The sequence below is a fragment of the Staurois parvus genome, unplaced genomic scaffold, assembly GCF_062004578.1.
Source record: "Staurois parvus isolate SC_StPar_1 unplaced genomic scaffold, SC_StPar_1.0 ptg000746l, whole genome shotgun sequence".
NCBI classification, from domain to species: domain Eukaryota; kingdom Metazoa; phylum Chordata; class Amphibia; order Anura; family Ranidae; genus Staurois; species Staurois parvus.
In genome coordinates this window covers 2,936,763-2,956,921 of record NW_028318542.1, presented here as the reverse complement: position 1 = coordinate 2,956,921, position 20,159 = coordinate 2,936,763, and the positions used below count along the sequence as shown (strand labels likewise).

The window sequence follows — 20,159 nt, the reverse complement described above, 5'->3', positions numbered from 1 at the left end:
AAGTCCATCTGCCTGCCTTTCTTCAAAGTAGAAAAGTTTTGGTGACTTATTTTAACGTGGTTGTAAACCTCAGACATAAAATATGGACAAAGCACATTCCCCTATAGTGTGTACCTTTCTCAATCCAGAGCACTAAGTGTCATTTCTTTCTGCTGCCCCATTCCTCTGCTCTCTGCATTGGTCACATCTGACAGATTTTCCAGACACCAAGAGAAAAATGGTGACAGGGGAGGAACCTTCAGCAGATTGACAGCCTCAGCTCTGTTCCTGTGTGCAGGGGGTGTGTCCCTTCCCTCCAATCAGCTCTCACTGAGCTCTGCAGAGTGCAACTTCAGCTCTCTGCCCCCTGCTTTCTGAAACCTCAGACAATTTTCAAAAACTCTGCACTTTGAATTGCTATAGATGACTGCAGATAAACAGGTAAAACTGACATAGGAGGATTTGTTTAATCACTGAGTATGACCTGAGAATAGCCACTTCACTGGGTATATGTGATGTTTAGAACCACTTTAAGGCATTGGCTACACTTTTCCTCATGCCTCTGGAAACGTTCAGAATAGGTGAGCAGAATTCACCCATCTGAGGTTACTCTACAAACACTGGAGCTAAAAACAGTAAAAAAAAGTTGTTGCCCATGGAAACCAGAAGGGTTTTCACCTTCCATTTTCTGTTACAGTGAAAGTAGGAATGTGAATATTATGGATAACAGATGCACTTTTAGCAAAACCCTCTTTGTGATCCACAAGAGTCCACGGTCCAGAAGTGACACGTGTTAAAGCTGAACTCAAGCCTTATTTTCAGTCTTTGCACAGTTGCTCAGGACCCTCCCCTGTACTGAAATTGCTTACTTTGATTTCACAGCACACTGTAAGCTTCTCACAGTGTACACTGGAAGCTTCAGAAAGTCAAAGCCTGCCTCATTTATTGGCTGGAGGACATCCAGCATCAGCTCTCTCCACCCCAGCCTGACTGTCCCTGGTCTTCCCCTTTCATTCACCGGTTTTTAGCTCTGTCAATTATGTATGCTCGGCATCACACGTGGGTATTACCTAGGGTGGTGTGCAGTCTGCCTAGGAATGCCCACTCCTTAAGACTGGTATCCATCCCTGAGGGCATATTTACATTATTATTATTTTATTTATTACAGGTACTTCTACAGCCCCATCAATTTACGTATCACATTTTTTATATATATATATATATATATATATATATATATATATATATATTTTTTTTTTTTTTTTTTTTGTACATTCACATCAGTCCCTAACCCTAAAGGGGAGTACAATCTAAGGCCCCTAACTCACATTCATACATACACACACTAGGGACAATTTAGACAGGAACCAAGTAACCTACCAGCGTATCTTTTGGAGTGTGGAAGGAAACCGGAGGAAACCCACGTAGGCACAGGGAGAACATGCAAACTCCAGGCAGGCGTTGCCGTGGTTGGGATTTGAACCGGTGACCCTAGTACTGCTAGGCAGAAATGCTAACCATTACGCCACTGTGCTGCCCCGTAGAAAATTTACATAATTTCTCCCAAGAACCAGCTGGAGGTTACTGAGGAGGGCGCTGTGATGTTTTCAGGTATGTTAAAAAGGTACATACAGAGGACATTGGAGACCATTGATAATATCACTGGGTCTAAAATAAGGCAACAGTGAAAATAGAAAAGGTTTTATATAAAAAAAATATTAATTAGCATGTTAAGAAAAAGGGAAAAAGGAGGAACCAGAGAAGGCAAAACATTAATAGATTAAAATTCAGCTTTAAATAGGCTCTTCGACTTTAAGTAGAACTAAACTCTCCTATCGTTTTCAGCCAAGGAAGCTGCCATCTTGGCCTCTGTTTGATCTTCTACTGCCATAATGTTGCACATGTGATCAGTTATGACACCAGCCATTTGATGGTGTGACAGTTCAGTTGAGAGCACAAGCAAAAGGTGACAGTTAGCATTTGCAGCATGTGCCGGGAAAGTAACGGTTTTTGGAAACTGTTAAATCGATAGGTTTAGTTCCGCTTTAAGGTCTCATGTACAATCAATCTGGTTCAGCTTTAGTCTCTAGAACAATCAAAGTGCAGTGTCTTCCTTTTTTTCCACCAGGAGTTGGTCATTCTCTATTTGATGGGCCACTGTATCATAGCCAACCTTTGAAGACTGCCTGAGCGAGGATCGCGGATGACGAAGAGATCGGAATCCAGTCCATATAGCTCGGACCTCCTTCAACAAGTCTTGCTTGATACTTTCACTGACAAATATATTGACGAAAGGGTCTAGAGCACTGCTAAGGCTGGTGAAGGTGAATGTGACCCGATAAGCTGGACGTAATCTATCCTCCATAGCACAGGGATCCGGATTGCGCTCACTGACATACGAGCGGAAGAAAAGCACAATGTGATATGGGAGGTAGCAGATGACAAATATGCCGGTCATGGTGAGAAGGAGCCCAATGATCTTACGTTTCTGGTCGCTCTCCAAGCTGTGACTACGATGGACCACACGGACAACAGAGCAGTAGGAGACCACAAGAATCACCAAAGGGATAAGAAAAACTACGAAGATGCGAAAATAATTGACGTGAACCATCCACAAATCCAGTGGATATTTCTCATAGCAAAGCTTGATATTGTGACTGGAATTGAAGAGTTCATTTCGACCAAGGAAAACCGAATGGGTTCCTAAGATGATAAGCCAAATCACCACACAGATTATTAAGGCGCCCCTCATAGTCCGCAAAGCTCTGGCCCTGAATGGAAACACGGTTGCTACAAAGCGGTCAGCGGCAATACAGCTGAGGAAAGATATGGTGGTATAGAGATTGGCATTAAAGAAAAAGCCAACAATCCTACAGCTGACAGCCCCAAACAGCCAATCTTCTTTAGCAGTGTAGACAATCCAAACCGGGAGGGTGAAGATATATACCAGGTCAGAAGCACAGAGATTGGCCAGGTACACCCCCAGCACATTTTTTCGCTTCACGTGTTGGTATATCACGCCCGTTGCTGCCAGGTTACCAATCAATCCAAAGAAAAAGACCATTCCATAGATAAGGGGGAAAAGGGTGCTCTCATACGGAGCAGTGTAGTTTTGGGTGCATGCCATGGATGTTCAGCTGTAGACAAGGCCACCTAAGGGGAAAACAAAGAACAATGTAAATGGTGTAAAATCAAGACACATTTCCATAGAATGGTACTGAAGTAATGCATTGCATTGCCAGTTTCATAATGTTTTAATGTTTACCTTGAAGTTATTTATAAAAAAAAAAAAAAGTACCTTGCTCGCTGCACCATATTTTCATCATTGTATACCAGATACAGATATGTAGAGTCTAATGTAGACTGAAATGCCAATTTATAACAGAGTGCACTACACACAGGACACAACAAAGCTATTCCATGCTACACCTGCATTTTAGGCTTCATTTTAAAATGAAGAGCATGCAATGGAGCCAGTGGTGTCCTTCAGAGTTTTATCTGCATAACATATATCTCATACAAAAGGAGAGCCAATGACAGGAGAACTTTTCCAAGTCTTGACTTCGTCTCCTACTTGCTGTATTTCCCCCTTTCATTAAATGAATAGGGCTTGCATTGACACTCTAAAACAGCCCTTGTCAACTTTTTTTTTTTTTTTTCAACATGGAGGAATCCTTGAAATTCTGGTCTGTAGATTGAGTAATTATTATTAGGGCTTCCTAGAGACCACAATACATTAGCATGATGGTCAAAGACAGGAACGCTCCTTACATTTGTGGTCAGTGGGAAGAATCCTCCCCTTACAGATAGTTCAAAAGATCACTGGTGTCAGTGGTTACTTGTATGAAAGGCAGAAATTAATCATTGCTCAAGGAACGCCAAGCAACCTCTGGAGGAACCCTGGTTGAGAATGGGTCCTCTGAAGTTCTCATGCACACTGGATGTTTTTACAGCAGCTGTCTTTGGCTTTTGGTGTTTTTTCTACAGCCAGTAAACTCCCTAGCATGGTATCCTATGTGTCCATGCACAGGGGGGGGCAGTGCCACCCCCCCAAAAGAAGGGATGGAAGAAGGAACACACGTAGCATGGGACCAGGTGGGATCTGAGAGGGGCTGCTTCATGGTGTATGCAGAGCCTGACTGACTGTCAATGGACGTTTTTACAGCAGCTGTTTTTGACTTTTGGCATTTTTTTCTACAGCTAGTAAACTCCCCAGCATGTTATCCTATGTGTCAGTGCACGCATAGGCTTGCAGGGACATTTTTTGGCTGGAATAAAACCCCCAGGGCTAGTGGGTTTCTAGGGGAGTTTTTTAGCTGTAAAAACGCTCTAACGCTGGTAAACATGGAAAAACATGGAAAAACGAGGTAAAAAGCTGTAGACCAATGTTTGAGCTTTTTTTGTGCAAAATTATAGTTTTATTTAGGGTTTTTTTGTGTATAAAAAAATGTTAAACACAAATAAACGCTAAATGTAAAAACGCTAAAAATGCGGGAAAAACTAGGCAGGCGTCCAATCATAAATCAAAATAAAATATTTGCTGTCACTTCCTGACAATAGAGATAAGAGGGATGAGGCAGTAGACAGAAATGACACTTCATGCTCAGGATAGAGACAAGTACACACTATAGAAGGCTTTGTTCATATTTTGTCTGAGGTTTGCAACCACTTTACATTCTGAGGTTGCATCTGACAACATCACGCTTCGGACATATTTAAGTTAACTAACCCAGAGGAAAGACATACATTTGGGTACAGCATGCTGATTTTATAGAACTTTACATAGGAGAAGACCACAAGGTGACATATGTGGGATGGCCAGCGACACAAGGACAAAGAATGGAATGGCTATAGTGCAGGAAAGGAAAATGATAGAGACAGAGAGAGAGAGAGAGAGAGGGGGGGGGGAGTGAGAGGGAAGAGAAGGAGAGAGAGGGGGGAAAGAGAGAGAGGGGGGAAAGAGAGAGAGGGGGGAAAGAGAGAGAGGGGGGAAAGAGAGAGAGGGGGGAAAGAGAGAGAGGGGGGAAAGAGAGAGAGGGGGGAAAGAGAGGGGGGGGACAGAGAGAGGGGGGACAGAGAGAGGGGGGACAGAGAGAGAGAGAGGGGGGACAGAGAGAGAGGGGGGACAGAGAGAGAGAGGGGGGACAGAGAGAGAGAGGGGGGGCAGAGAGAGAGGGGGGAAGAGAGAGAGGGGGAAAGAGAGAGAGAGGGGGGAAAGAGAGAGGGGGGAAAGAGAGAGGGGGGGAGAGAGAGAGAGGGGGGAGAGAGAGAGGGGGGAGAGAGGGGGGGAGAGAGAGAGGGGGAAAGAGAGAGGGGGGAAGAGAGAGAGGGGGAAGAGAGAGAGGGGGAAGAGAGAGGGGGGAAGAGAGAGGGGGGAAGAGAGAGGGGGGAAGAGAGAGGGGGGAAGAGAGAGGGGGAAGAGAGGGAGGGAAGAGAGGGAAAGAGAGAGGGGGGAAAGAGAGAGAGAAGATAGAGAGGGAAGAGAGAAAGAGAGGGGAGAGGGAGAGAGAGGGGGAGTGAGAGGGAAGAGGGGGTAGAGAGAGAGGGAAGAGAAAGAGGGGGGAGGGGGGGGGAGAGAGAGACAAGAAGGAAAACAGTTTCTGCTTCACACAGTACTGAGTGGTTAGAATTCAAACCACCTCTCGTTTATAAATCTTTTTATTAAATTTGAAAAACTAAAAGTAGCACAATTTCTAAGGGGTCTTATCCTCATGGGAGGGTCATGGAAGAGAAGATACGTGGACCTTACAAAGTTAAACACAATGTGGTTTATTACACATGTATAGCATATATCATGAAACACAACCGCCTCCCCAGTTCTCTCCCCGGGGGAACAATGTCCTCTATGCATGTGTGGGTGAAGGAAGTTGGGGAGCCCTATTAGATCTATGGGGCGGATTACCAATTGAGGCGTGGATCTAAGATGTATCTTCTTCATATGCCCTTGGCGGAGAAAGGCTCACAGTAGGATGGGGTTCCTGACTTTTACAAGCTTCCTCTTCCTTTCTTTATTCTATTAAATGTAGATTTGAGAGAAAAAAATTGGACCCAGTTAGAACAGACTTGGGGATCACCATGATTTGTAACGGTTGTCTAAGTAATAAGCAAAATAAAAATTTTAATATTTTGTAAAGACAATGGAAATCAAGACAAATATTTTGACACAAAGAACAATCTAAATAATCCCCCTGAAAATGAAACGGTTTATGTACTAAATGTCTATGAGTAATGCCTGGTTGTAGTATAGAATCGTTTTTGGCCAGTAGAGGGCAGTATAAAGCAAGCATTTCCCCCAATACCCAACCAATGATAACTTACGTTTTTTTTTTCATTTAGTGGCCATACACTTTTCGATAAATGATCAATAGCTTTTTGATCTCTCCTGATAGAATAACTGATAGATCATTAACAACATATATGATTGATATGCCACAGACCCAGAAGAGGAATTCAGTCCATAGTTGGAAGACACGATCGTATATTATTGATTTCATCCGTTTCCACCATGCAACCTTATTATTGACCAAAATACAATCAAATGTATCAATGCATCATCTCGGTGCTGCCAACTGCTGCAAAACGATCAATACATTTTCATTCTGGACAGGTGTCTAATTTGCAGGCTAGGGGATCCGGTATCCGACCTGCAGGCTAGGGGATCCGGTATCCGACCTGCAGGCTAGGGGATCCGGTATCCGACCTGCAGGCTAGGGGATCCGGTATCCGACCTGCAGGCTAGGGGATCCGGTATCCGACCTGCAGGCTAGGGGATCCGGTATCCGACCTGCAGGCTAGGGGATCCGGTATCCGACCTGCAGGCTAGGGGATCCGGTATCCGACCTGCAGGCTAGGGGATCCGGTATCCGACCTGCAGGCTAGGGGATCAGGTATCCAACCTGCAGGCTAGGGGATCAGGTATCCAACCTGCAGGCTAGGGGATCAGGTATCCAACCTGCAGACTAGGGGATCAGGTATCCAACCTGCAGACTAGGGGATCAGGTATCCAACCTGCAGACTAGGGGATCAGGTATCCAACCTGCAGACTAATTGCTTACCCCAGCATTTGAAGTTATAACTCTCAGTGCTGCTTCCCTGAACTTGCAGTTTTCACAAGAAATAGTTAAAGTGTTACTAAACCCACAACAGTAAAATCAGTCTGTATATGTAGTAAAGCATGCTTGTTATACTCACTGTGGAACCTAAGGGGTTAATCCTCTGCATTTTGTAAAAAGGCTGTTTGATCCTGTCTGCTCTGATCCTCCCCTTTTTCAAATGTCCAGGTCTTATCTCCTGATAAGACAGACTGAATTGGCACATGTTCAGTATAGTGTGTATTGCTAGAGGTTTTTTTTTTTTCTTGGGAGAGTGCATGTGATCAGCACAGGGCCAATCAGTACTGTCCAGACAGGGGTCAGGGGTTTTGCATCCTCCTTGAGCAGAAAAAAAACTCCTCCTACAAGCTTTAACCAGGGCTCTGCTGGACACTGATAGAAGTCACAAGAATGGTCTAACGGCTGATGAGAAAAGGTATTTAGCAGTTTATATTTACTAAAATAATTGCATTTCCATGTTCTGTGGGAGACCAGATATAGTGAATGCAGGGTCCTGGGTTTAGTAATCCTTTAAAGTAAACCTCAAACATGAAATATGAACAAAGCATATCCCTCTATAGTGTGTACTTGTCTCAATTTAGAGCACTAAGTTTAATTTCTGTCTGCTGCCCCCTTCCGCTGCTATCTGTATGAATCACTTCTGACAAGTTTTCCTGACACCAAGAGAAAATTTTGACAGGGGAGGGACCTCCAGCATACAGCCTGTGATTGACAGCCTTAGCTCTGTTCCTGTGAGCTGTGTGGAGGAGGGGGGTGTCTCTCTTCCCTCCAATCAGCTCTCAGAACTCTCCTCACTGAGCTCTGCAGAATGTAACTCCAGCTCTCTGCCCCCTTTTTTGCCAGGCAGTGAGCACAGGGCCCACTAGAGGACGTTGGGCCCTCAGGCCACCTTCCATGATGTCTGTTTCTGATTGTTTGGTCAGAGACATTCACAACAGTGGCCTGCTGGAGGTCATTTTGTAGGACTCTGGCTGTGCTCATCCTGTTCCTCCTTGCACAAAGGAGCAGATACCACTCCTGCTGATGGGTTAAGGACCTCCTACGGCCCTGTCCAGCTCTCCTAGAATATTATTATTATCATTATACAGTATTTATATGGCGCCAAAAAGTTTGCTCAGCACTTTACAGAGTAGTGGGGAACGGTACATGAGACAATACAGTAACAAAACAGTATACGAGGGGTTCGAGGGCTGCCTGTCTCCTGGAATCTCCTCCATGTTCTTGAGACTGTGCTGGGAGACACAGCAAACCTTCTGGCAATGGCACGTATTGATGTGCCATCCTGGAGGAGTTGGACTGCCTGTGCAAACTCTGTAGGGTCCAGGTATTGGCTCATGCTACCAGTAGTGACACTGACCCTAGCCAAGTGCAAAACTAGTGAAAAACAGAAAAGATGAGTAAGGAAAAAAATGTCAGTGGCCTCCACCTGTAAAACCATTCCTGTTTTGGGGGTTGTCCTATTGTTGCCCATCTAGTGCACCTGTTAATCAGTTTCAGCTGCTTTGGTGATGATGAAATTAACAATCCCCTCTGCTACTTAACTGACCAGATCAATATCCCAGTATCTTCATTGACTTGATGCTATACTCTGATTAAAAAGTGTTCCTTTAATTTTTTGAGCAGTGTATATGATATTTATTGAAATAACTGCTGCTGCCCCCATGGAGACAGAAGCATTCATGAAAATCCAATCACCCCTCCATGCGCTCAGAATATTTTAGCTCTGTATACATGAACTGAGTGTGTGGACCACTATAAATATTGGTAGTTCTCTATGATGACAGCAGTTCCTATGTAAACGCACAATGACAGGTCTAAACTTTCAGTAAGTTATATTTGGACACTCCTACGCACTTCCACCCAGCAGCTGCATCCAGATCAATGCATGTCACTAAAAGACATTTAAAGGATATAGCCGGCAATCACAAGGCACTCAAGAGGAGATGGATTTTAAAATAAACACAGCTCATGGCTGGGCCTCTATCAGCACCTGTCTGTTGTATAAGCACAGTGTATGTATGTATATATTTGTGCAAGGAAACTACTCAAAACGGTCTCCGTCCAAATCATCTGAGCAGGGGAGGACTGACCATTTGGAAACTCGGGCACTGCCAGAGGGCCCGGGGTCAGTAGGGGGCCCCATGAGATGCCCGTGGTACCTTTTTCATAGGCTTTTTTGAGTTTGGGCAAGGACACAGGGGCCCCATGATCCCCTATTGCCCGGGGACCCCATGAATTGTCAGTCCGCCCCTGCATCTGAGTAACTGCAAATGATGCTTGGAAAGCCTAACCGCTTCAATACCGGGCACTTTTACCCCCTTCCTGCCCAGGCACATTTTCAGCTTTCAGCGCTGTTGCGCTTTGAATGACAATTGCGAAGTCATGCAACACTGTACCCAAACTAAATGTTTATCATTTGGTTCACACAGCTAGGACTTTCTTTTGGTGGTATTTGATCACCACTGGGGGTTTTTATTTTCTGCTAAAAAAAAAACAAAAAAAAAAAAAAACTAACATTTTAGGAAAAAAAAATTTTTTTTTCCATTTGTTGAAATTTTGTGCAAATAAATGTTTTTCATAAATTTAGACCCAAATTTATAATGCTATAATTATCTGGTGAAAATAACCCAAATCAGTGTATATTATTTAGTCTGTAGAAAAGTTAAGAGTCCACAAACTATGGTATACTGTATATCTGAAAATTGATCAATCCTGACGTACTGAAGGCCTTTCCCATTTCTCAAGGCCCTAAAATGTCAGGACAGTACAGATATCCCCCAAATTACTCCTTTTTGGAAAGTAGACAGTCTGATGTATTCAGTAAGAGGCATGGCGAGTTTTTTTTAAAGTTGTAAACTTTTTGTCATAATTTTTGGAAAATTAAGAATTTTTTTTTAAAAAATTCACAATTTTTTTTTTTAACCATTTCCAGTCCGGACACTTTTAACCCCCTTCCTGTCCGGGCCAATTTTCAGCTTTCAGCGCTATCACACTTTGAATGACAATTGAGTGGTCATGCAACACTGTACCCATACAATTTTTTTTGCATTTTTTGAGACAGATAAAAGCTTTATTTTGGTGGTATTTATTCACCACTGGGATTTTTATTTTTTTTTGCTATATAAATGAAAAAGTCCAAAAATTTTGAAAAAAAGTGTTTTTCTTATAACATTTTGCAAATAAATTATATTTCATCCTAAATCTTGGCCAAAATTTATTCAGTTATCTTTTTAGTAAAAAAAAAATAACCCAAATTAGTTTATAACCAAAAATTATAATTTAAAAATTTTTGTTTTTTACATTTTTATATTATTATCTATGGGTTTTTTTCTACATACTGTCACCCTAGCAGTACAGTGTCACCACTACTTGTGGGGGGTGATGAAGATTTTTTTTTTTTTTTACACCGATTGCTTTTACACCCATAAAGGCAGTAAGAGCAATAATTTCTCCATCTCTCTGGCTGCATTCTTGCAGCCATTGAGAACTACTGTGTAAGCTGTGATTGGTCACAGCTTGTCACATGGTACAAGACTGTTGTGAATAGCCTTGTATCATGTGACCTCTCTGATCATTCACAGATTTCACACCTAGTAAGCAATGATGTCAGAAGTGACATCTTGCTTACTACTCTGCATGTGATCACTGATTGGCCAATCAGTGATCACATGATTGGGACCTCGCACAGAGGTCCTGTACGACGATCGGTGTTCCACTGTGTCTGGAGGATTGCTTGCTAGGAGTGCTTATCACTCCAGCCTCTCCTCCATGTCATATAGATAAGACAACTCTCAGGGTGTCTCTAGGCCAGCAATGGGCAAACTACGGCCCGCGGGCCGTATACGGCCAGGCGGACCTTTTAATCCGGCCCGCGGAGCTAGGCTCCCGCTAGGCTCCTCTCACAGTCCACCCTGAAGACCGGTGTAGCATGAAAATCTGTCTCCTATGAGGATCTGTCCCCCTCGACGTATCTGCGCATGAATGCCTGAAACTGGCACATGCGCAGATACGTCGAGGGGGACAGATCCTCATAGGAGACAGATTTTCATGCTACACCGGAACGGCGCGGGAACACGGCGAGAGGAACGCGGGGAGCAAAGGTAAGTGAATTGACACAGGGGGGACTTGGGGACTTAATATGGGGGATGAATTAATATGGGGGATGAATTACTATAGGGGGGATGAATTACTATAGGGGGGATGAATTACTATATGGGGGATGAATTACTATAGGGGGGATGAATTACTATATGGGGGATGAATTACTATATGGGGGATGAATTACTATAGGGGGGATGAATTACTATGGGGGATGAATTACTATATGGGGGATGAATTACTATGGGGGATGAATTACTATATGGGGGATTAATTACTATGCTTACTATGGGGGAATATTACTATACTTACTATGGATGACACATACACATCATTCATCTACTCTTGGTCCGGCCCCCGGGTCCAATATATGAACCCATTGCGGCCCTCAAGTCAAAAAGTTTGCCCACCCCTGCTCTAGGCTATACCTATGTTATCTTGTCCTGATTTTTTCACAAAAAGGTTTCTCTACATTTAGGATTGTGGAACCGTTGATGTAATTAACTCTTCTGTACATTATGAGCAACTTACAGGGAGATCAATTAGGCAACCTAGACCAACGATTTAGAGCAAGGATGTCAAACTCAAATTCATCAGGGGCCGCATCAGCAGTATGGTTGCCCTCACAGGGCCAGCTGTATCTGTAAGACTATGTATCTTCAGGGTTCAGTGGTGCGCTACATACGGTGTGCATGTTTTAGGGGTGCGCTATGTACGGTATGCAAGGGGATTGGGGGTGCGCTATGTACAGTATGTAGGGGATTTAGGGGTGCGCTACGTACAGTGTACAGGGTTTAGAGGTGCACTACGGAAGGTGTGTAGGGTTTAGGGGTGCGCTACAGTGTGCAGGGTTTAGAGGTGCACTACGGATGGTGTGCAGGGTTTAAGGGTGCGCTAAATACATTGTGCAGGATTTAGGAGTGTGTTATGTACAGTGTGCAGGATTTAGGGGTGCGTTATGTATGGTATGCAGGGGGTTTAGGGGTGCGCTATGTACAGTGTGCAGGATTTAAGGGTGCGCTACGTATAGTGTGCAGGGTTTAGAGGTGCACTACGTATAGTGTGCAGGGTTTAGAGGTGCACTACAGTGTGCAGGGTTTAGCGGTGCGCTACATACAGTGTGCAGGGTTTAGCGGTGCGCTACATACAGTGTGCAGGGTTTAGCGGTGCGCTACATACAGTGTGCAGGGTTTAGGGGTGTGCTACATACAGTGTGTAGGGTTTAGGGGTGCGCTACTTTAAAATATTTTTATTAGTTAATCAGTGTAATGATGGATGACAGCAGGGTGGGTAATCTTACCTCATATTTCATGTGTGTCAAACAAGATCCATGGGCCGAATCCGACCCACCAAGCCAATTCACGTGGCCTTTTTTTTTAGCCGAAACGTGTTCCTCTACCTCCACCTCTCACCCTCCGCTCCCCCATCACTTGTAAACTCAGAAGGCTTCTGTGTTTACAAGGACAGCTTTCCTCTCGGTGGTTCTCACAGATCCCTGCCTGCCCACCAGTCACAGCAGGGACAAGGGAGATGCAAATGCAGGTGCAGTGTGGGATGGGGCCAGGGGCAGACTGACCATTCGAACACTCGGGCACTACCCGGGGCCCAGGGTCAGTAGGGGGCCCCATGAAATGCCCCTGATACCTTTATAGGCTTTTTTGAGTGTGGGCAAGGACATAAGGGCCCCATGATCCCCTATTGCCCGGGGGCAGCATGAGTTGTCATTCCACCTCTGGATGGGGCAGCACATAGTAAACTGCACTGTGATCCCCATCTGTGCCCAGTACATAGATTCCAACCGATGATGTGAGAGAGGCAGAGCCGCCTACACTGCCGGGAGGTATTAGAGCCAGGCCGAATGGGTGAGATGCAAGGAAGCTTTTGGGGAGAAGGAAATGAGGGCTGCGTGAGGGAGATGTGTGCAGAGGTTGGGGATGATGGAGAGTGGTGCAGAGGTCAGAGCTGAGGAGGGGTAAAGGTGAGCTGTGGACAGCCTGTGAAAGAAAGCCGAATCCTGCACACTGCATAGCACACCCCTAAACCCTGCACTCTGTATGTAGCGCACTAGTCAACCCTGCAGTCTACACACACCGCACCCCTGAACCCTGCACTTTTTATGTAGTGCACTCCTGACCACTGCACTCTGTATGTAGCGCACCCCCTGACCTCTGCACTCTTTGTATAGGGCAACTCTGAAACTACACTCTGTACATAGAGCACCCCTGAACCCTGCACTCTGTATGTAGTGCACTCCTGACCTCTGCAATCTGTATGTAGCGCACCCTTGACCTCTGCACTCTGTACATAGAGCACTCCTGACCTCTGCACTCTGTACGTAGTGCATTAGTCAACCCTGCACTCTGTAGCGTACTCCTGACCTCTGCAATCTGTATGTAGCACCCTTGACCCCTGCACTCTGCACATAGAGCACCCCTGAACCCTGCACTCTGTACATAGAGCAGTCCTGACCTCTGCACTCTGTACATACAGCACTAGTCAACCCTGCACTCTACATGTAGTGCACTAGTCAACCCTGCACTCTGTAGTGTACTCCGGACCTCTGCAATCTGTATGTAGCACCCTTGACCCCTGCACTCTGTACATAGAGCACCCCTGAACCCTGCACGCTGTACATTGAGCACTCCTGACCTCTGCACTCTGTGCATAGGGCACCCTTGAACTCTGCAGTCTGCACATAATGCATTTCTGGTATTTACTGCCCCTTTATGATCCTCCCACTGTTACTGCAATTTGGCCACTCCCACTGTTCAGTGCAGTTTGGCAGGGGGGGTGTGGTTGCGTTCCTACACCTATTCTCTAAGGAAAAAAAGCCCTGGATACATTTATATATTCTTACTAATACAACTGTCCCTTTGAGGGCAACCATAATGCTGATGCGGCCCACATTATAATTAGGTTTGACAACCCTGCTATATTTTCCTACTATATTATCCTTGGGCCAGGGCAGTGAATCAGGCCCCAACACAGCCTGCAGTAGTTTGCAGATCTATACACGTGGAGGGAAACACCGTAGGATACAATTGGGTCCCAGATGGAAGCCTAAAGCTAAAGACATGGGCACCTGCCATCTATTGTGATGGATTGTTGTACTTTGGTTCCCATTCTAGTTGAAATTCATAGGCTCCCATCAGTTTAATACGATCATATTTAAGGGTCAGTGTACTTGGGCACTTGTGTTTTGCTTTGGACATTATTTTAAAAAGCATTTTTTCAGGAATTGGAATGTAGTGTTCAACTTTTGGATCTCATTTAGCAGTAATGTCTCTGTAAATTATCCATATCATGAGGGTAAATAATATGTTTGCAGTACAGGCAATACATATACATTGTGTGGAGTCTGGAGCTCAAGACAGTCACCTGTTCAGGCTTTTTTTTCGAACCCAACATTGTACATAGTGTATAGAGTACTATCAGGCCAAAAAGGGCGACTGTGTGAATGGGTTGAAGGAAAGAAAATTGCTTGATTTCTCCATCAGTGCTGATGGGGGAATCCTTCCTACAGCGCAACTGTGTTGCACAGGCAGAATACAATGATCATGGCTGGCAGCTATAGCCGCCTGCAGTGGTTGGGTGAAAAAAAAGCCTGCTGGTTGTACTGAAGTCAATCTTCAGTACAGAACCGGATGAATTTCAGTTTATGACTGGCTCAACTCTACCCAACTATATCTTTTTTTCTGAAAAGTTAACCTGGTAAAATAATATAATATATCTAATTCCAGGCTTGATCCTTTAACCTTAAGAAAATTAGGGAGGAGCACTAACCATTACAGTAGAACAGGTAGGTGTTGGATGTGCACTTACCCACTCCAAGACCTCTCATTGAAGTAGATGTAAACCCCACCTGGAAAACATATGTGGCTCTGTGTACTGTGTATCAAACATTTCCTAATAAAATACAATGATTTATTGGATCTCTGTATATACACACATCACTGTATTGTTCCTCTCCATCTCCCCAGATCTTCTGTCTCTCCTCCTCATTGTCCCACATTCAGAATAGGAGGAGACCCAGCTCCTCCCCCTAAAAGGGCCACATACCTGCCTTCAGGGACACAGTCGCAGATGACCTTCTGAAATACGGGACTGGCCCTGGAAATAAGGAATATCTGACCACCTTACTTGTAAGACAATTGTTTAAAATTTGACACCCAGTAATGCATCCATGGACTCAGGTTTGATAAAACAAATGCATGGCAATTTTATTACTACATCAATACATAATACTCGATACATATGTACATAAATATAAAAAACTCAAAAGAGTACTTTTAACATACTATATACATGTCACAAAATTTCTTTCCAATAAACACTCAGAACATGAAAAAAAGGACCACTACATCTAAAATACAAGCTGACAAAATGATTCCACCTTTTAAAATTGGCCATGTAGCTGCAGCAGATCCAGCAATCAAGCACTACTACAAGGGCTGGTGCACATGAGCAATTTAGATTTATTATCATGCTTTCAAACTGCCTCGTAAGGAGGAAAGGACCACTAGCTGATCTCAAAAGCCTGCGTACACTAGCCCTTTAACTGGTTTTAGGTCGGTGTAGATTTGGCTACATGTACTAAAAACATGTCTCGGGATTCCCCACATTATTCAAAAAGTGGTGGCCAACCAATGCATATATTAGTAGTGGCTATCACCAAATGAAGCTACAAACTAAAACAGAAAGAGAAATTTGAATAGGACATCAGCCTTGGCAAAATATAAATAATATACCTCAATGCAGTACCCCATTCCTGCCAACCTGTGGTGGGAAGGGGGTACTGGATTGAGGTATATTATTTATATTTTGCATTTTAGAATAAATTTGCAGTAAAGAAGGCTGGTGTCATATCCAAATTTCACATTTTTGTTTTGGTTTGTAGATTTGGCTACACTTGATAAAATCAAAATGGAAGGGTCCAGCCAATTGACACAAGAAAACAGTCAAACCTTCACATACTGTAATAAACAGCAGTCCAATAGCTAGGTCTAAGGCCTTGTGCACATGGGCAGTTTGGTCCATCTGCATCAAACCCCAATGTTTTCAGGTGTTTGAAGCACAGGTGCAAAGTCCAGTAGCCTGTTAAAATCAGGCTGAAATATGCAGTGGTTGGACGCGGTCCTGAATGGAACTTGCGTTTAGAGCTATATGCATTCAGGGACATATGCCCCAAATTTCTGCATTCCAGACAGATCTCTGAATGCATGTGTCCCAAATATGAGAACCTCTCGGTACAGCATCCAGCCGTCACATATTTTTGGACCTGATGGTCCATCTATGCCTCCTGGGCACCCGATAATGACAGGACTTGATGCATCCATGTGCCTTTAGCTTAAAGCTGTCCGTACAGAAGAAGAATTTCAATTAAAAACTTTAATTTCAGGAATGTTCGATTTTTTAATTGTTAGTAAGAGTCAAACCAACATTTGTTTTGGACTGCGGTAACGGAAAATTCAAAGAAGCAAATTTCTACCAGTGAATGTGGTTCTTATTTGGGAAACTCCATTAAGACCAAAAATCGAATGTTAAAAGCAAAAACACAATTTCGAAGTACTTTACATTGACATTTCTCAAGTCATTGAATGTACTGATAAGAATTTTCATAGGAACGTTCAAATCTACAAGCGTATGACCAGTCTAAGTGTCCAATAGACAATACTCTGTGCACAGAAAAGAAAACCACATTTGGTGATTTGGCAGTAAACATAATGGATGTGAAGGAGAAGGACAGAAGGCTGCCAACTTTTATTTAAAGCTGAAGTTTATCTATTTTTTTAATAATACAGCATTAAACACAATAATTATGTGTGGGGTTTTTTCCCTATTACCTGCAGGCGGCTGAATCTGGCAAAAATCTTCCGTTCACTGCCTCCTTCATAACCACCTGAAACGACCTTAAGAGGCCATCTTCCCATGCTGTGAAGGTAACAGCAGCTTCCGCTATTAAGAAAAGTTGGGCCGCTCGCTCGCACCCTTCTGCCCACTCTGCCGTTCATATTGCTCATACACACCATTTCATAGAACTAATTTGTTTGGTGCTATATCCCCCCCAAAAAAAGGCAATTTGTGTATTTTATTAGTGTAATATCTGAAGGCTGCTCTAGTCCTCTGTGCATTTATATGGTTTGCTACCCACTGTTTGCTACTTCCTGTGCTGACAATATGCAATGAGGACAAGGGCAAAAATAAATATCCGGCTGGGGTTCTTTTTTACTGACTGTGTAGCCATTTGAGAATTGCCCTTGCTTCCTGTCTGGTATGTTGCCAGCAAGATAGAAAGTGAGGGTATATCTCTGATGGGCCCAATCTTTTTCCACTCTGTTCAAAACCAAGAAAATGTTTTGGCTGAACATTTTATAGAGCCTACAGATGATTCGGCTTAAAAGTTGACCTTCACTCATCAGAAACACAAGAATTCTTTTCCTTTACACAAGGACAAAAAGCTGACTTTTTTTGCGTATGTATGGATTTGCTTTTAAAGTCTTCCGCCCATTTACACGTAGACCAGAATGACATGGCCTGCTCCTAGAGCCTCCTGGGATATGCATGTCACATATCCCAGGAGGCTGCAGGACGGCAGGAGCAGGGACACAGTGCTGGAAGGTGCACCTTGCATCACATCATCGGGATTATTTACAAAAACCAACCAGCTCTCAATGTCCAAACGGAAGCTGGTGTGGTGGGACCTGGCCTGCAGTTGTGCTGCATCACAGCAAGACAATGCTAGGTGTGATGTATATAATCTTCCACAATATCTCCCTGCCAGCAGATTCACAGAGAGAAATGCTTCCACACTTCTCTTATAGAAGATTCACCAAGTGGGAGATATTTCCCATCTCCCCACCAGCACACAGAAGATATAATGCGAATGCAAACTGGGTGATAAGGGTGTACCCAGGCACATCTGACACACCCCGTGCGCACGCCTATGGGTGTGGGGTATGTGGATCAATAACCCAGCAAACCAGGCAAGAGGGTAAAAAATTTTTAAAATTATCACTGGGAGTGCAGTTCCTCAATCTAAACAAAACATGGTTGTGCAAGTACAGTACAACTACATCAGGCCAGTATCAAATATTTGCCTATAAAAGGAGGCAAATTTGAGCAGGCAAGGTTGGTACCTGCCAACTTTAATTACACTGAACACCCCCCCCCCCCAATCCTTGCCTCTGCACACATTGTACTGCTCCCTGTACACTTTGCCCCCCTCTCTTCCACTGCACACGGTGCTTCCTAATATATATGCCGCCCCGTGACACATTAACTGGGATATTGCACTAATTATTGTTCATCTGGAAAAGGGTTAAAGCTGACACCTGCAAATGTACCTGTTGCAGAGTGCTGCTTCCACTTGGCTGCACTCCCAGGATCCCTGCATTTTGGAGGAGGCACTGGGTCAACACTTTCTGGATAGCATGACACTACCTGGTGTTCTTGCAGAGCTCCAGTGGCAATCCCATTGCTGCATAGCTGATCTCACGTTGGTGTGGCTGCATCACCAATCACCTTAGATGACTCAGTTCTGCTCGCTGAGAGCGAGTGGAATGGTGGCCTGGAGGGGACAATCTTCCTTAGCACTGAGAAGTACATTAATGGAGCCAAGCGTCAGAACCAGTGTTTCGACATTAGGCTCTGGGATATAGCCCAGATCCTTAGGATGCTGAGATTTTGTTAACATCCCAGGACAGTCCCACGGAATCCTGGGCAACTGGGAGGTAAAAGGTTGTACAGACATGAAATCATTCTCTTATTTGACTACAAATGGGTGGGTAAACATTCAGGGTTCTTTCCTACTCTCCTTTTGGGTCCACTAGCACAGGTGCAGTTCAAGAAAACAGGTCAGTTTCTACACATTGTCTAATTAACAATACTGCTGGAGTACCTACCATGCACCCGTGTTATTCTTTAAACCTTTTGGTCCCCAAGTAAAAAAACTTACAAGATTTCAGGCCCAAGCTATATACAAGGCCTTGACTTTTGCCCTAGAAAGCATTAAAAGTCACGCATTACGCCTCCGCCTACCGTTCTTTAAGCCAGTGCCAGAACCTCAGTGGCCACAAGAGGCTCTGATTCCAGACTTTTGAATGGCTAGGGTGTGAAATCCATGGAATCGAGAGGGACACAAACCAATTTACAAACTAACATAGGTACTTACAGGAACCATAGGGTGCTTTCGCTTCAGCAGCATTGTTAGCCAAGACCTTGCTAAGGACCAGATAGATTTATTTTAACTTGGATTGTGAGAAGACCTTTAAAATGTTAAAAACACTAAACTATCTCTTCCCAAAGCAAAAAAAGACTGAAAAAAAAGTAAAATTATGGACATTTGTGCTCCTATGCTATTGAATAATGACTTGATTCCTTGCAGTGCTACTCTGGTCATCTAAAGTAGCAAGATGAACTTCCTATAGTATTTATCCTCTGCACCAGCTAATTAACATCAATAAAACATTCATGTGGCTACTCTCCAATAGAGCAAGCTGAAATAGGAAAGTCAAAGAATCTTTAAAGAGGACAAGTAAAGAATGGTTCTGGGTGACCTGACTTAACCAAATCGGCATTGCTGGGTAGAGATACGCTGTAGAACAAAAATCGGCATTGCTGGGTACGTTAAATCAGCACCTCTGGCTCAGATAAGTTAGGTGAGACCAATTAGATCTGAATATGCTATTATAATCCTGACTCCCGGGTTACTGTACAGACCATACAATATTTGGTGCTCCGTCCATTTACAATATATAAAAGATGTGAGAAAAGTGAGGCAATCTCCTTAATACTGCATTGTATTCTGAAATGTGTTCATTGCCAATGACTAGTGCAAGTGTATGTAAAAAAAACAAACAAAAAAAAAAAGACATCAATCAATATTAACTAGCTACTATGAAGAAATAAGCAAACATATCACACTTGGCCTTTAGTGCCTTATGTGTTCCCTGCTGTGGTGCGGAACTGTCT

At 43.8% G+C, this 20,159-nt stretch overlaps 1 protein-coding gene across 3 annotated transcripts in view; it reads right to left on the bottom strand.

Moving 5' to 3' along the window:
• Positions 1-1,664: 1,664 nt before the first annotated feature.
• The window catches only part of LOC149445116 (G protein-coupled receptor 4-like), a 102,083-nt gene continuing 83,588 nt past the window's right edge, over positions 1,665-20,159 (bottom strand). For 2 of the 3 annotated variants that reach the window (XM_089654171.1, XM_089654173.1), the window contains exon 2: positions 1,665-3,132. In XM_089654171.1, coding sequence (XP_089510297.1) covers positions 2,075-3,106 — 1,032 coding nt within the window. In that variant the 5' untranslated portion in view covers positions 3,107-3,132 and the 3' untranslated portion in view covers positions 1,665-2,074. Of the gene's footprint in view, positions 3,133-5,881; positions 5,993-20,159 lie in introns of all 3 variants that reach the window. The other variant, XM_089654172.1, reaches the window with a different exon arrangement.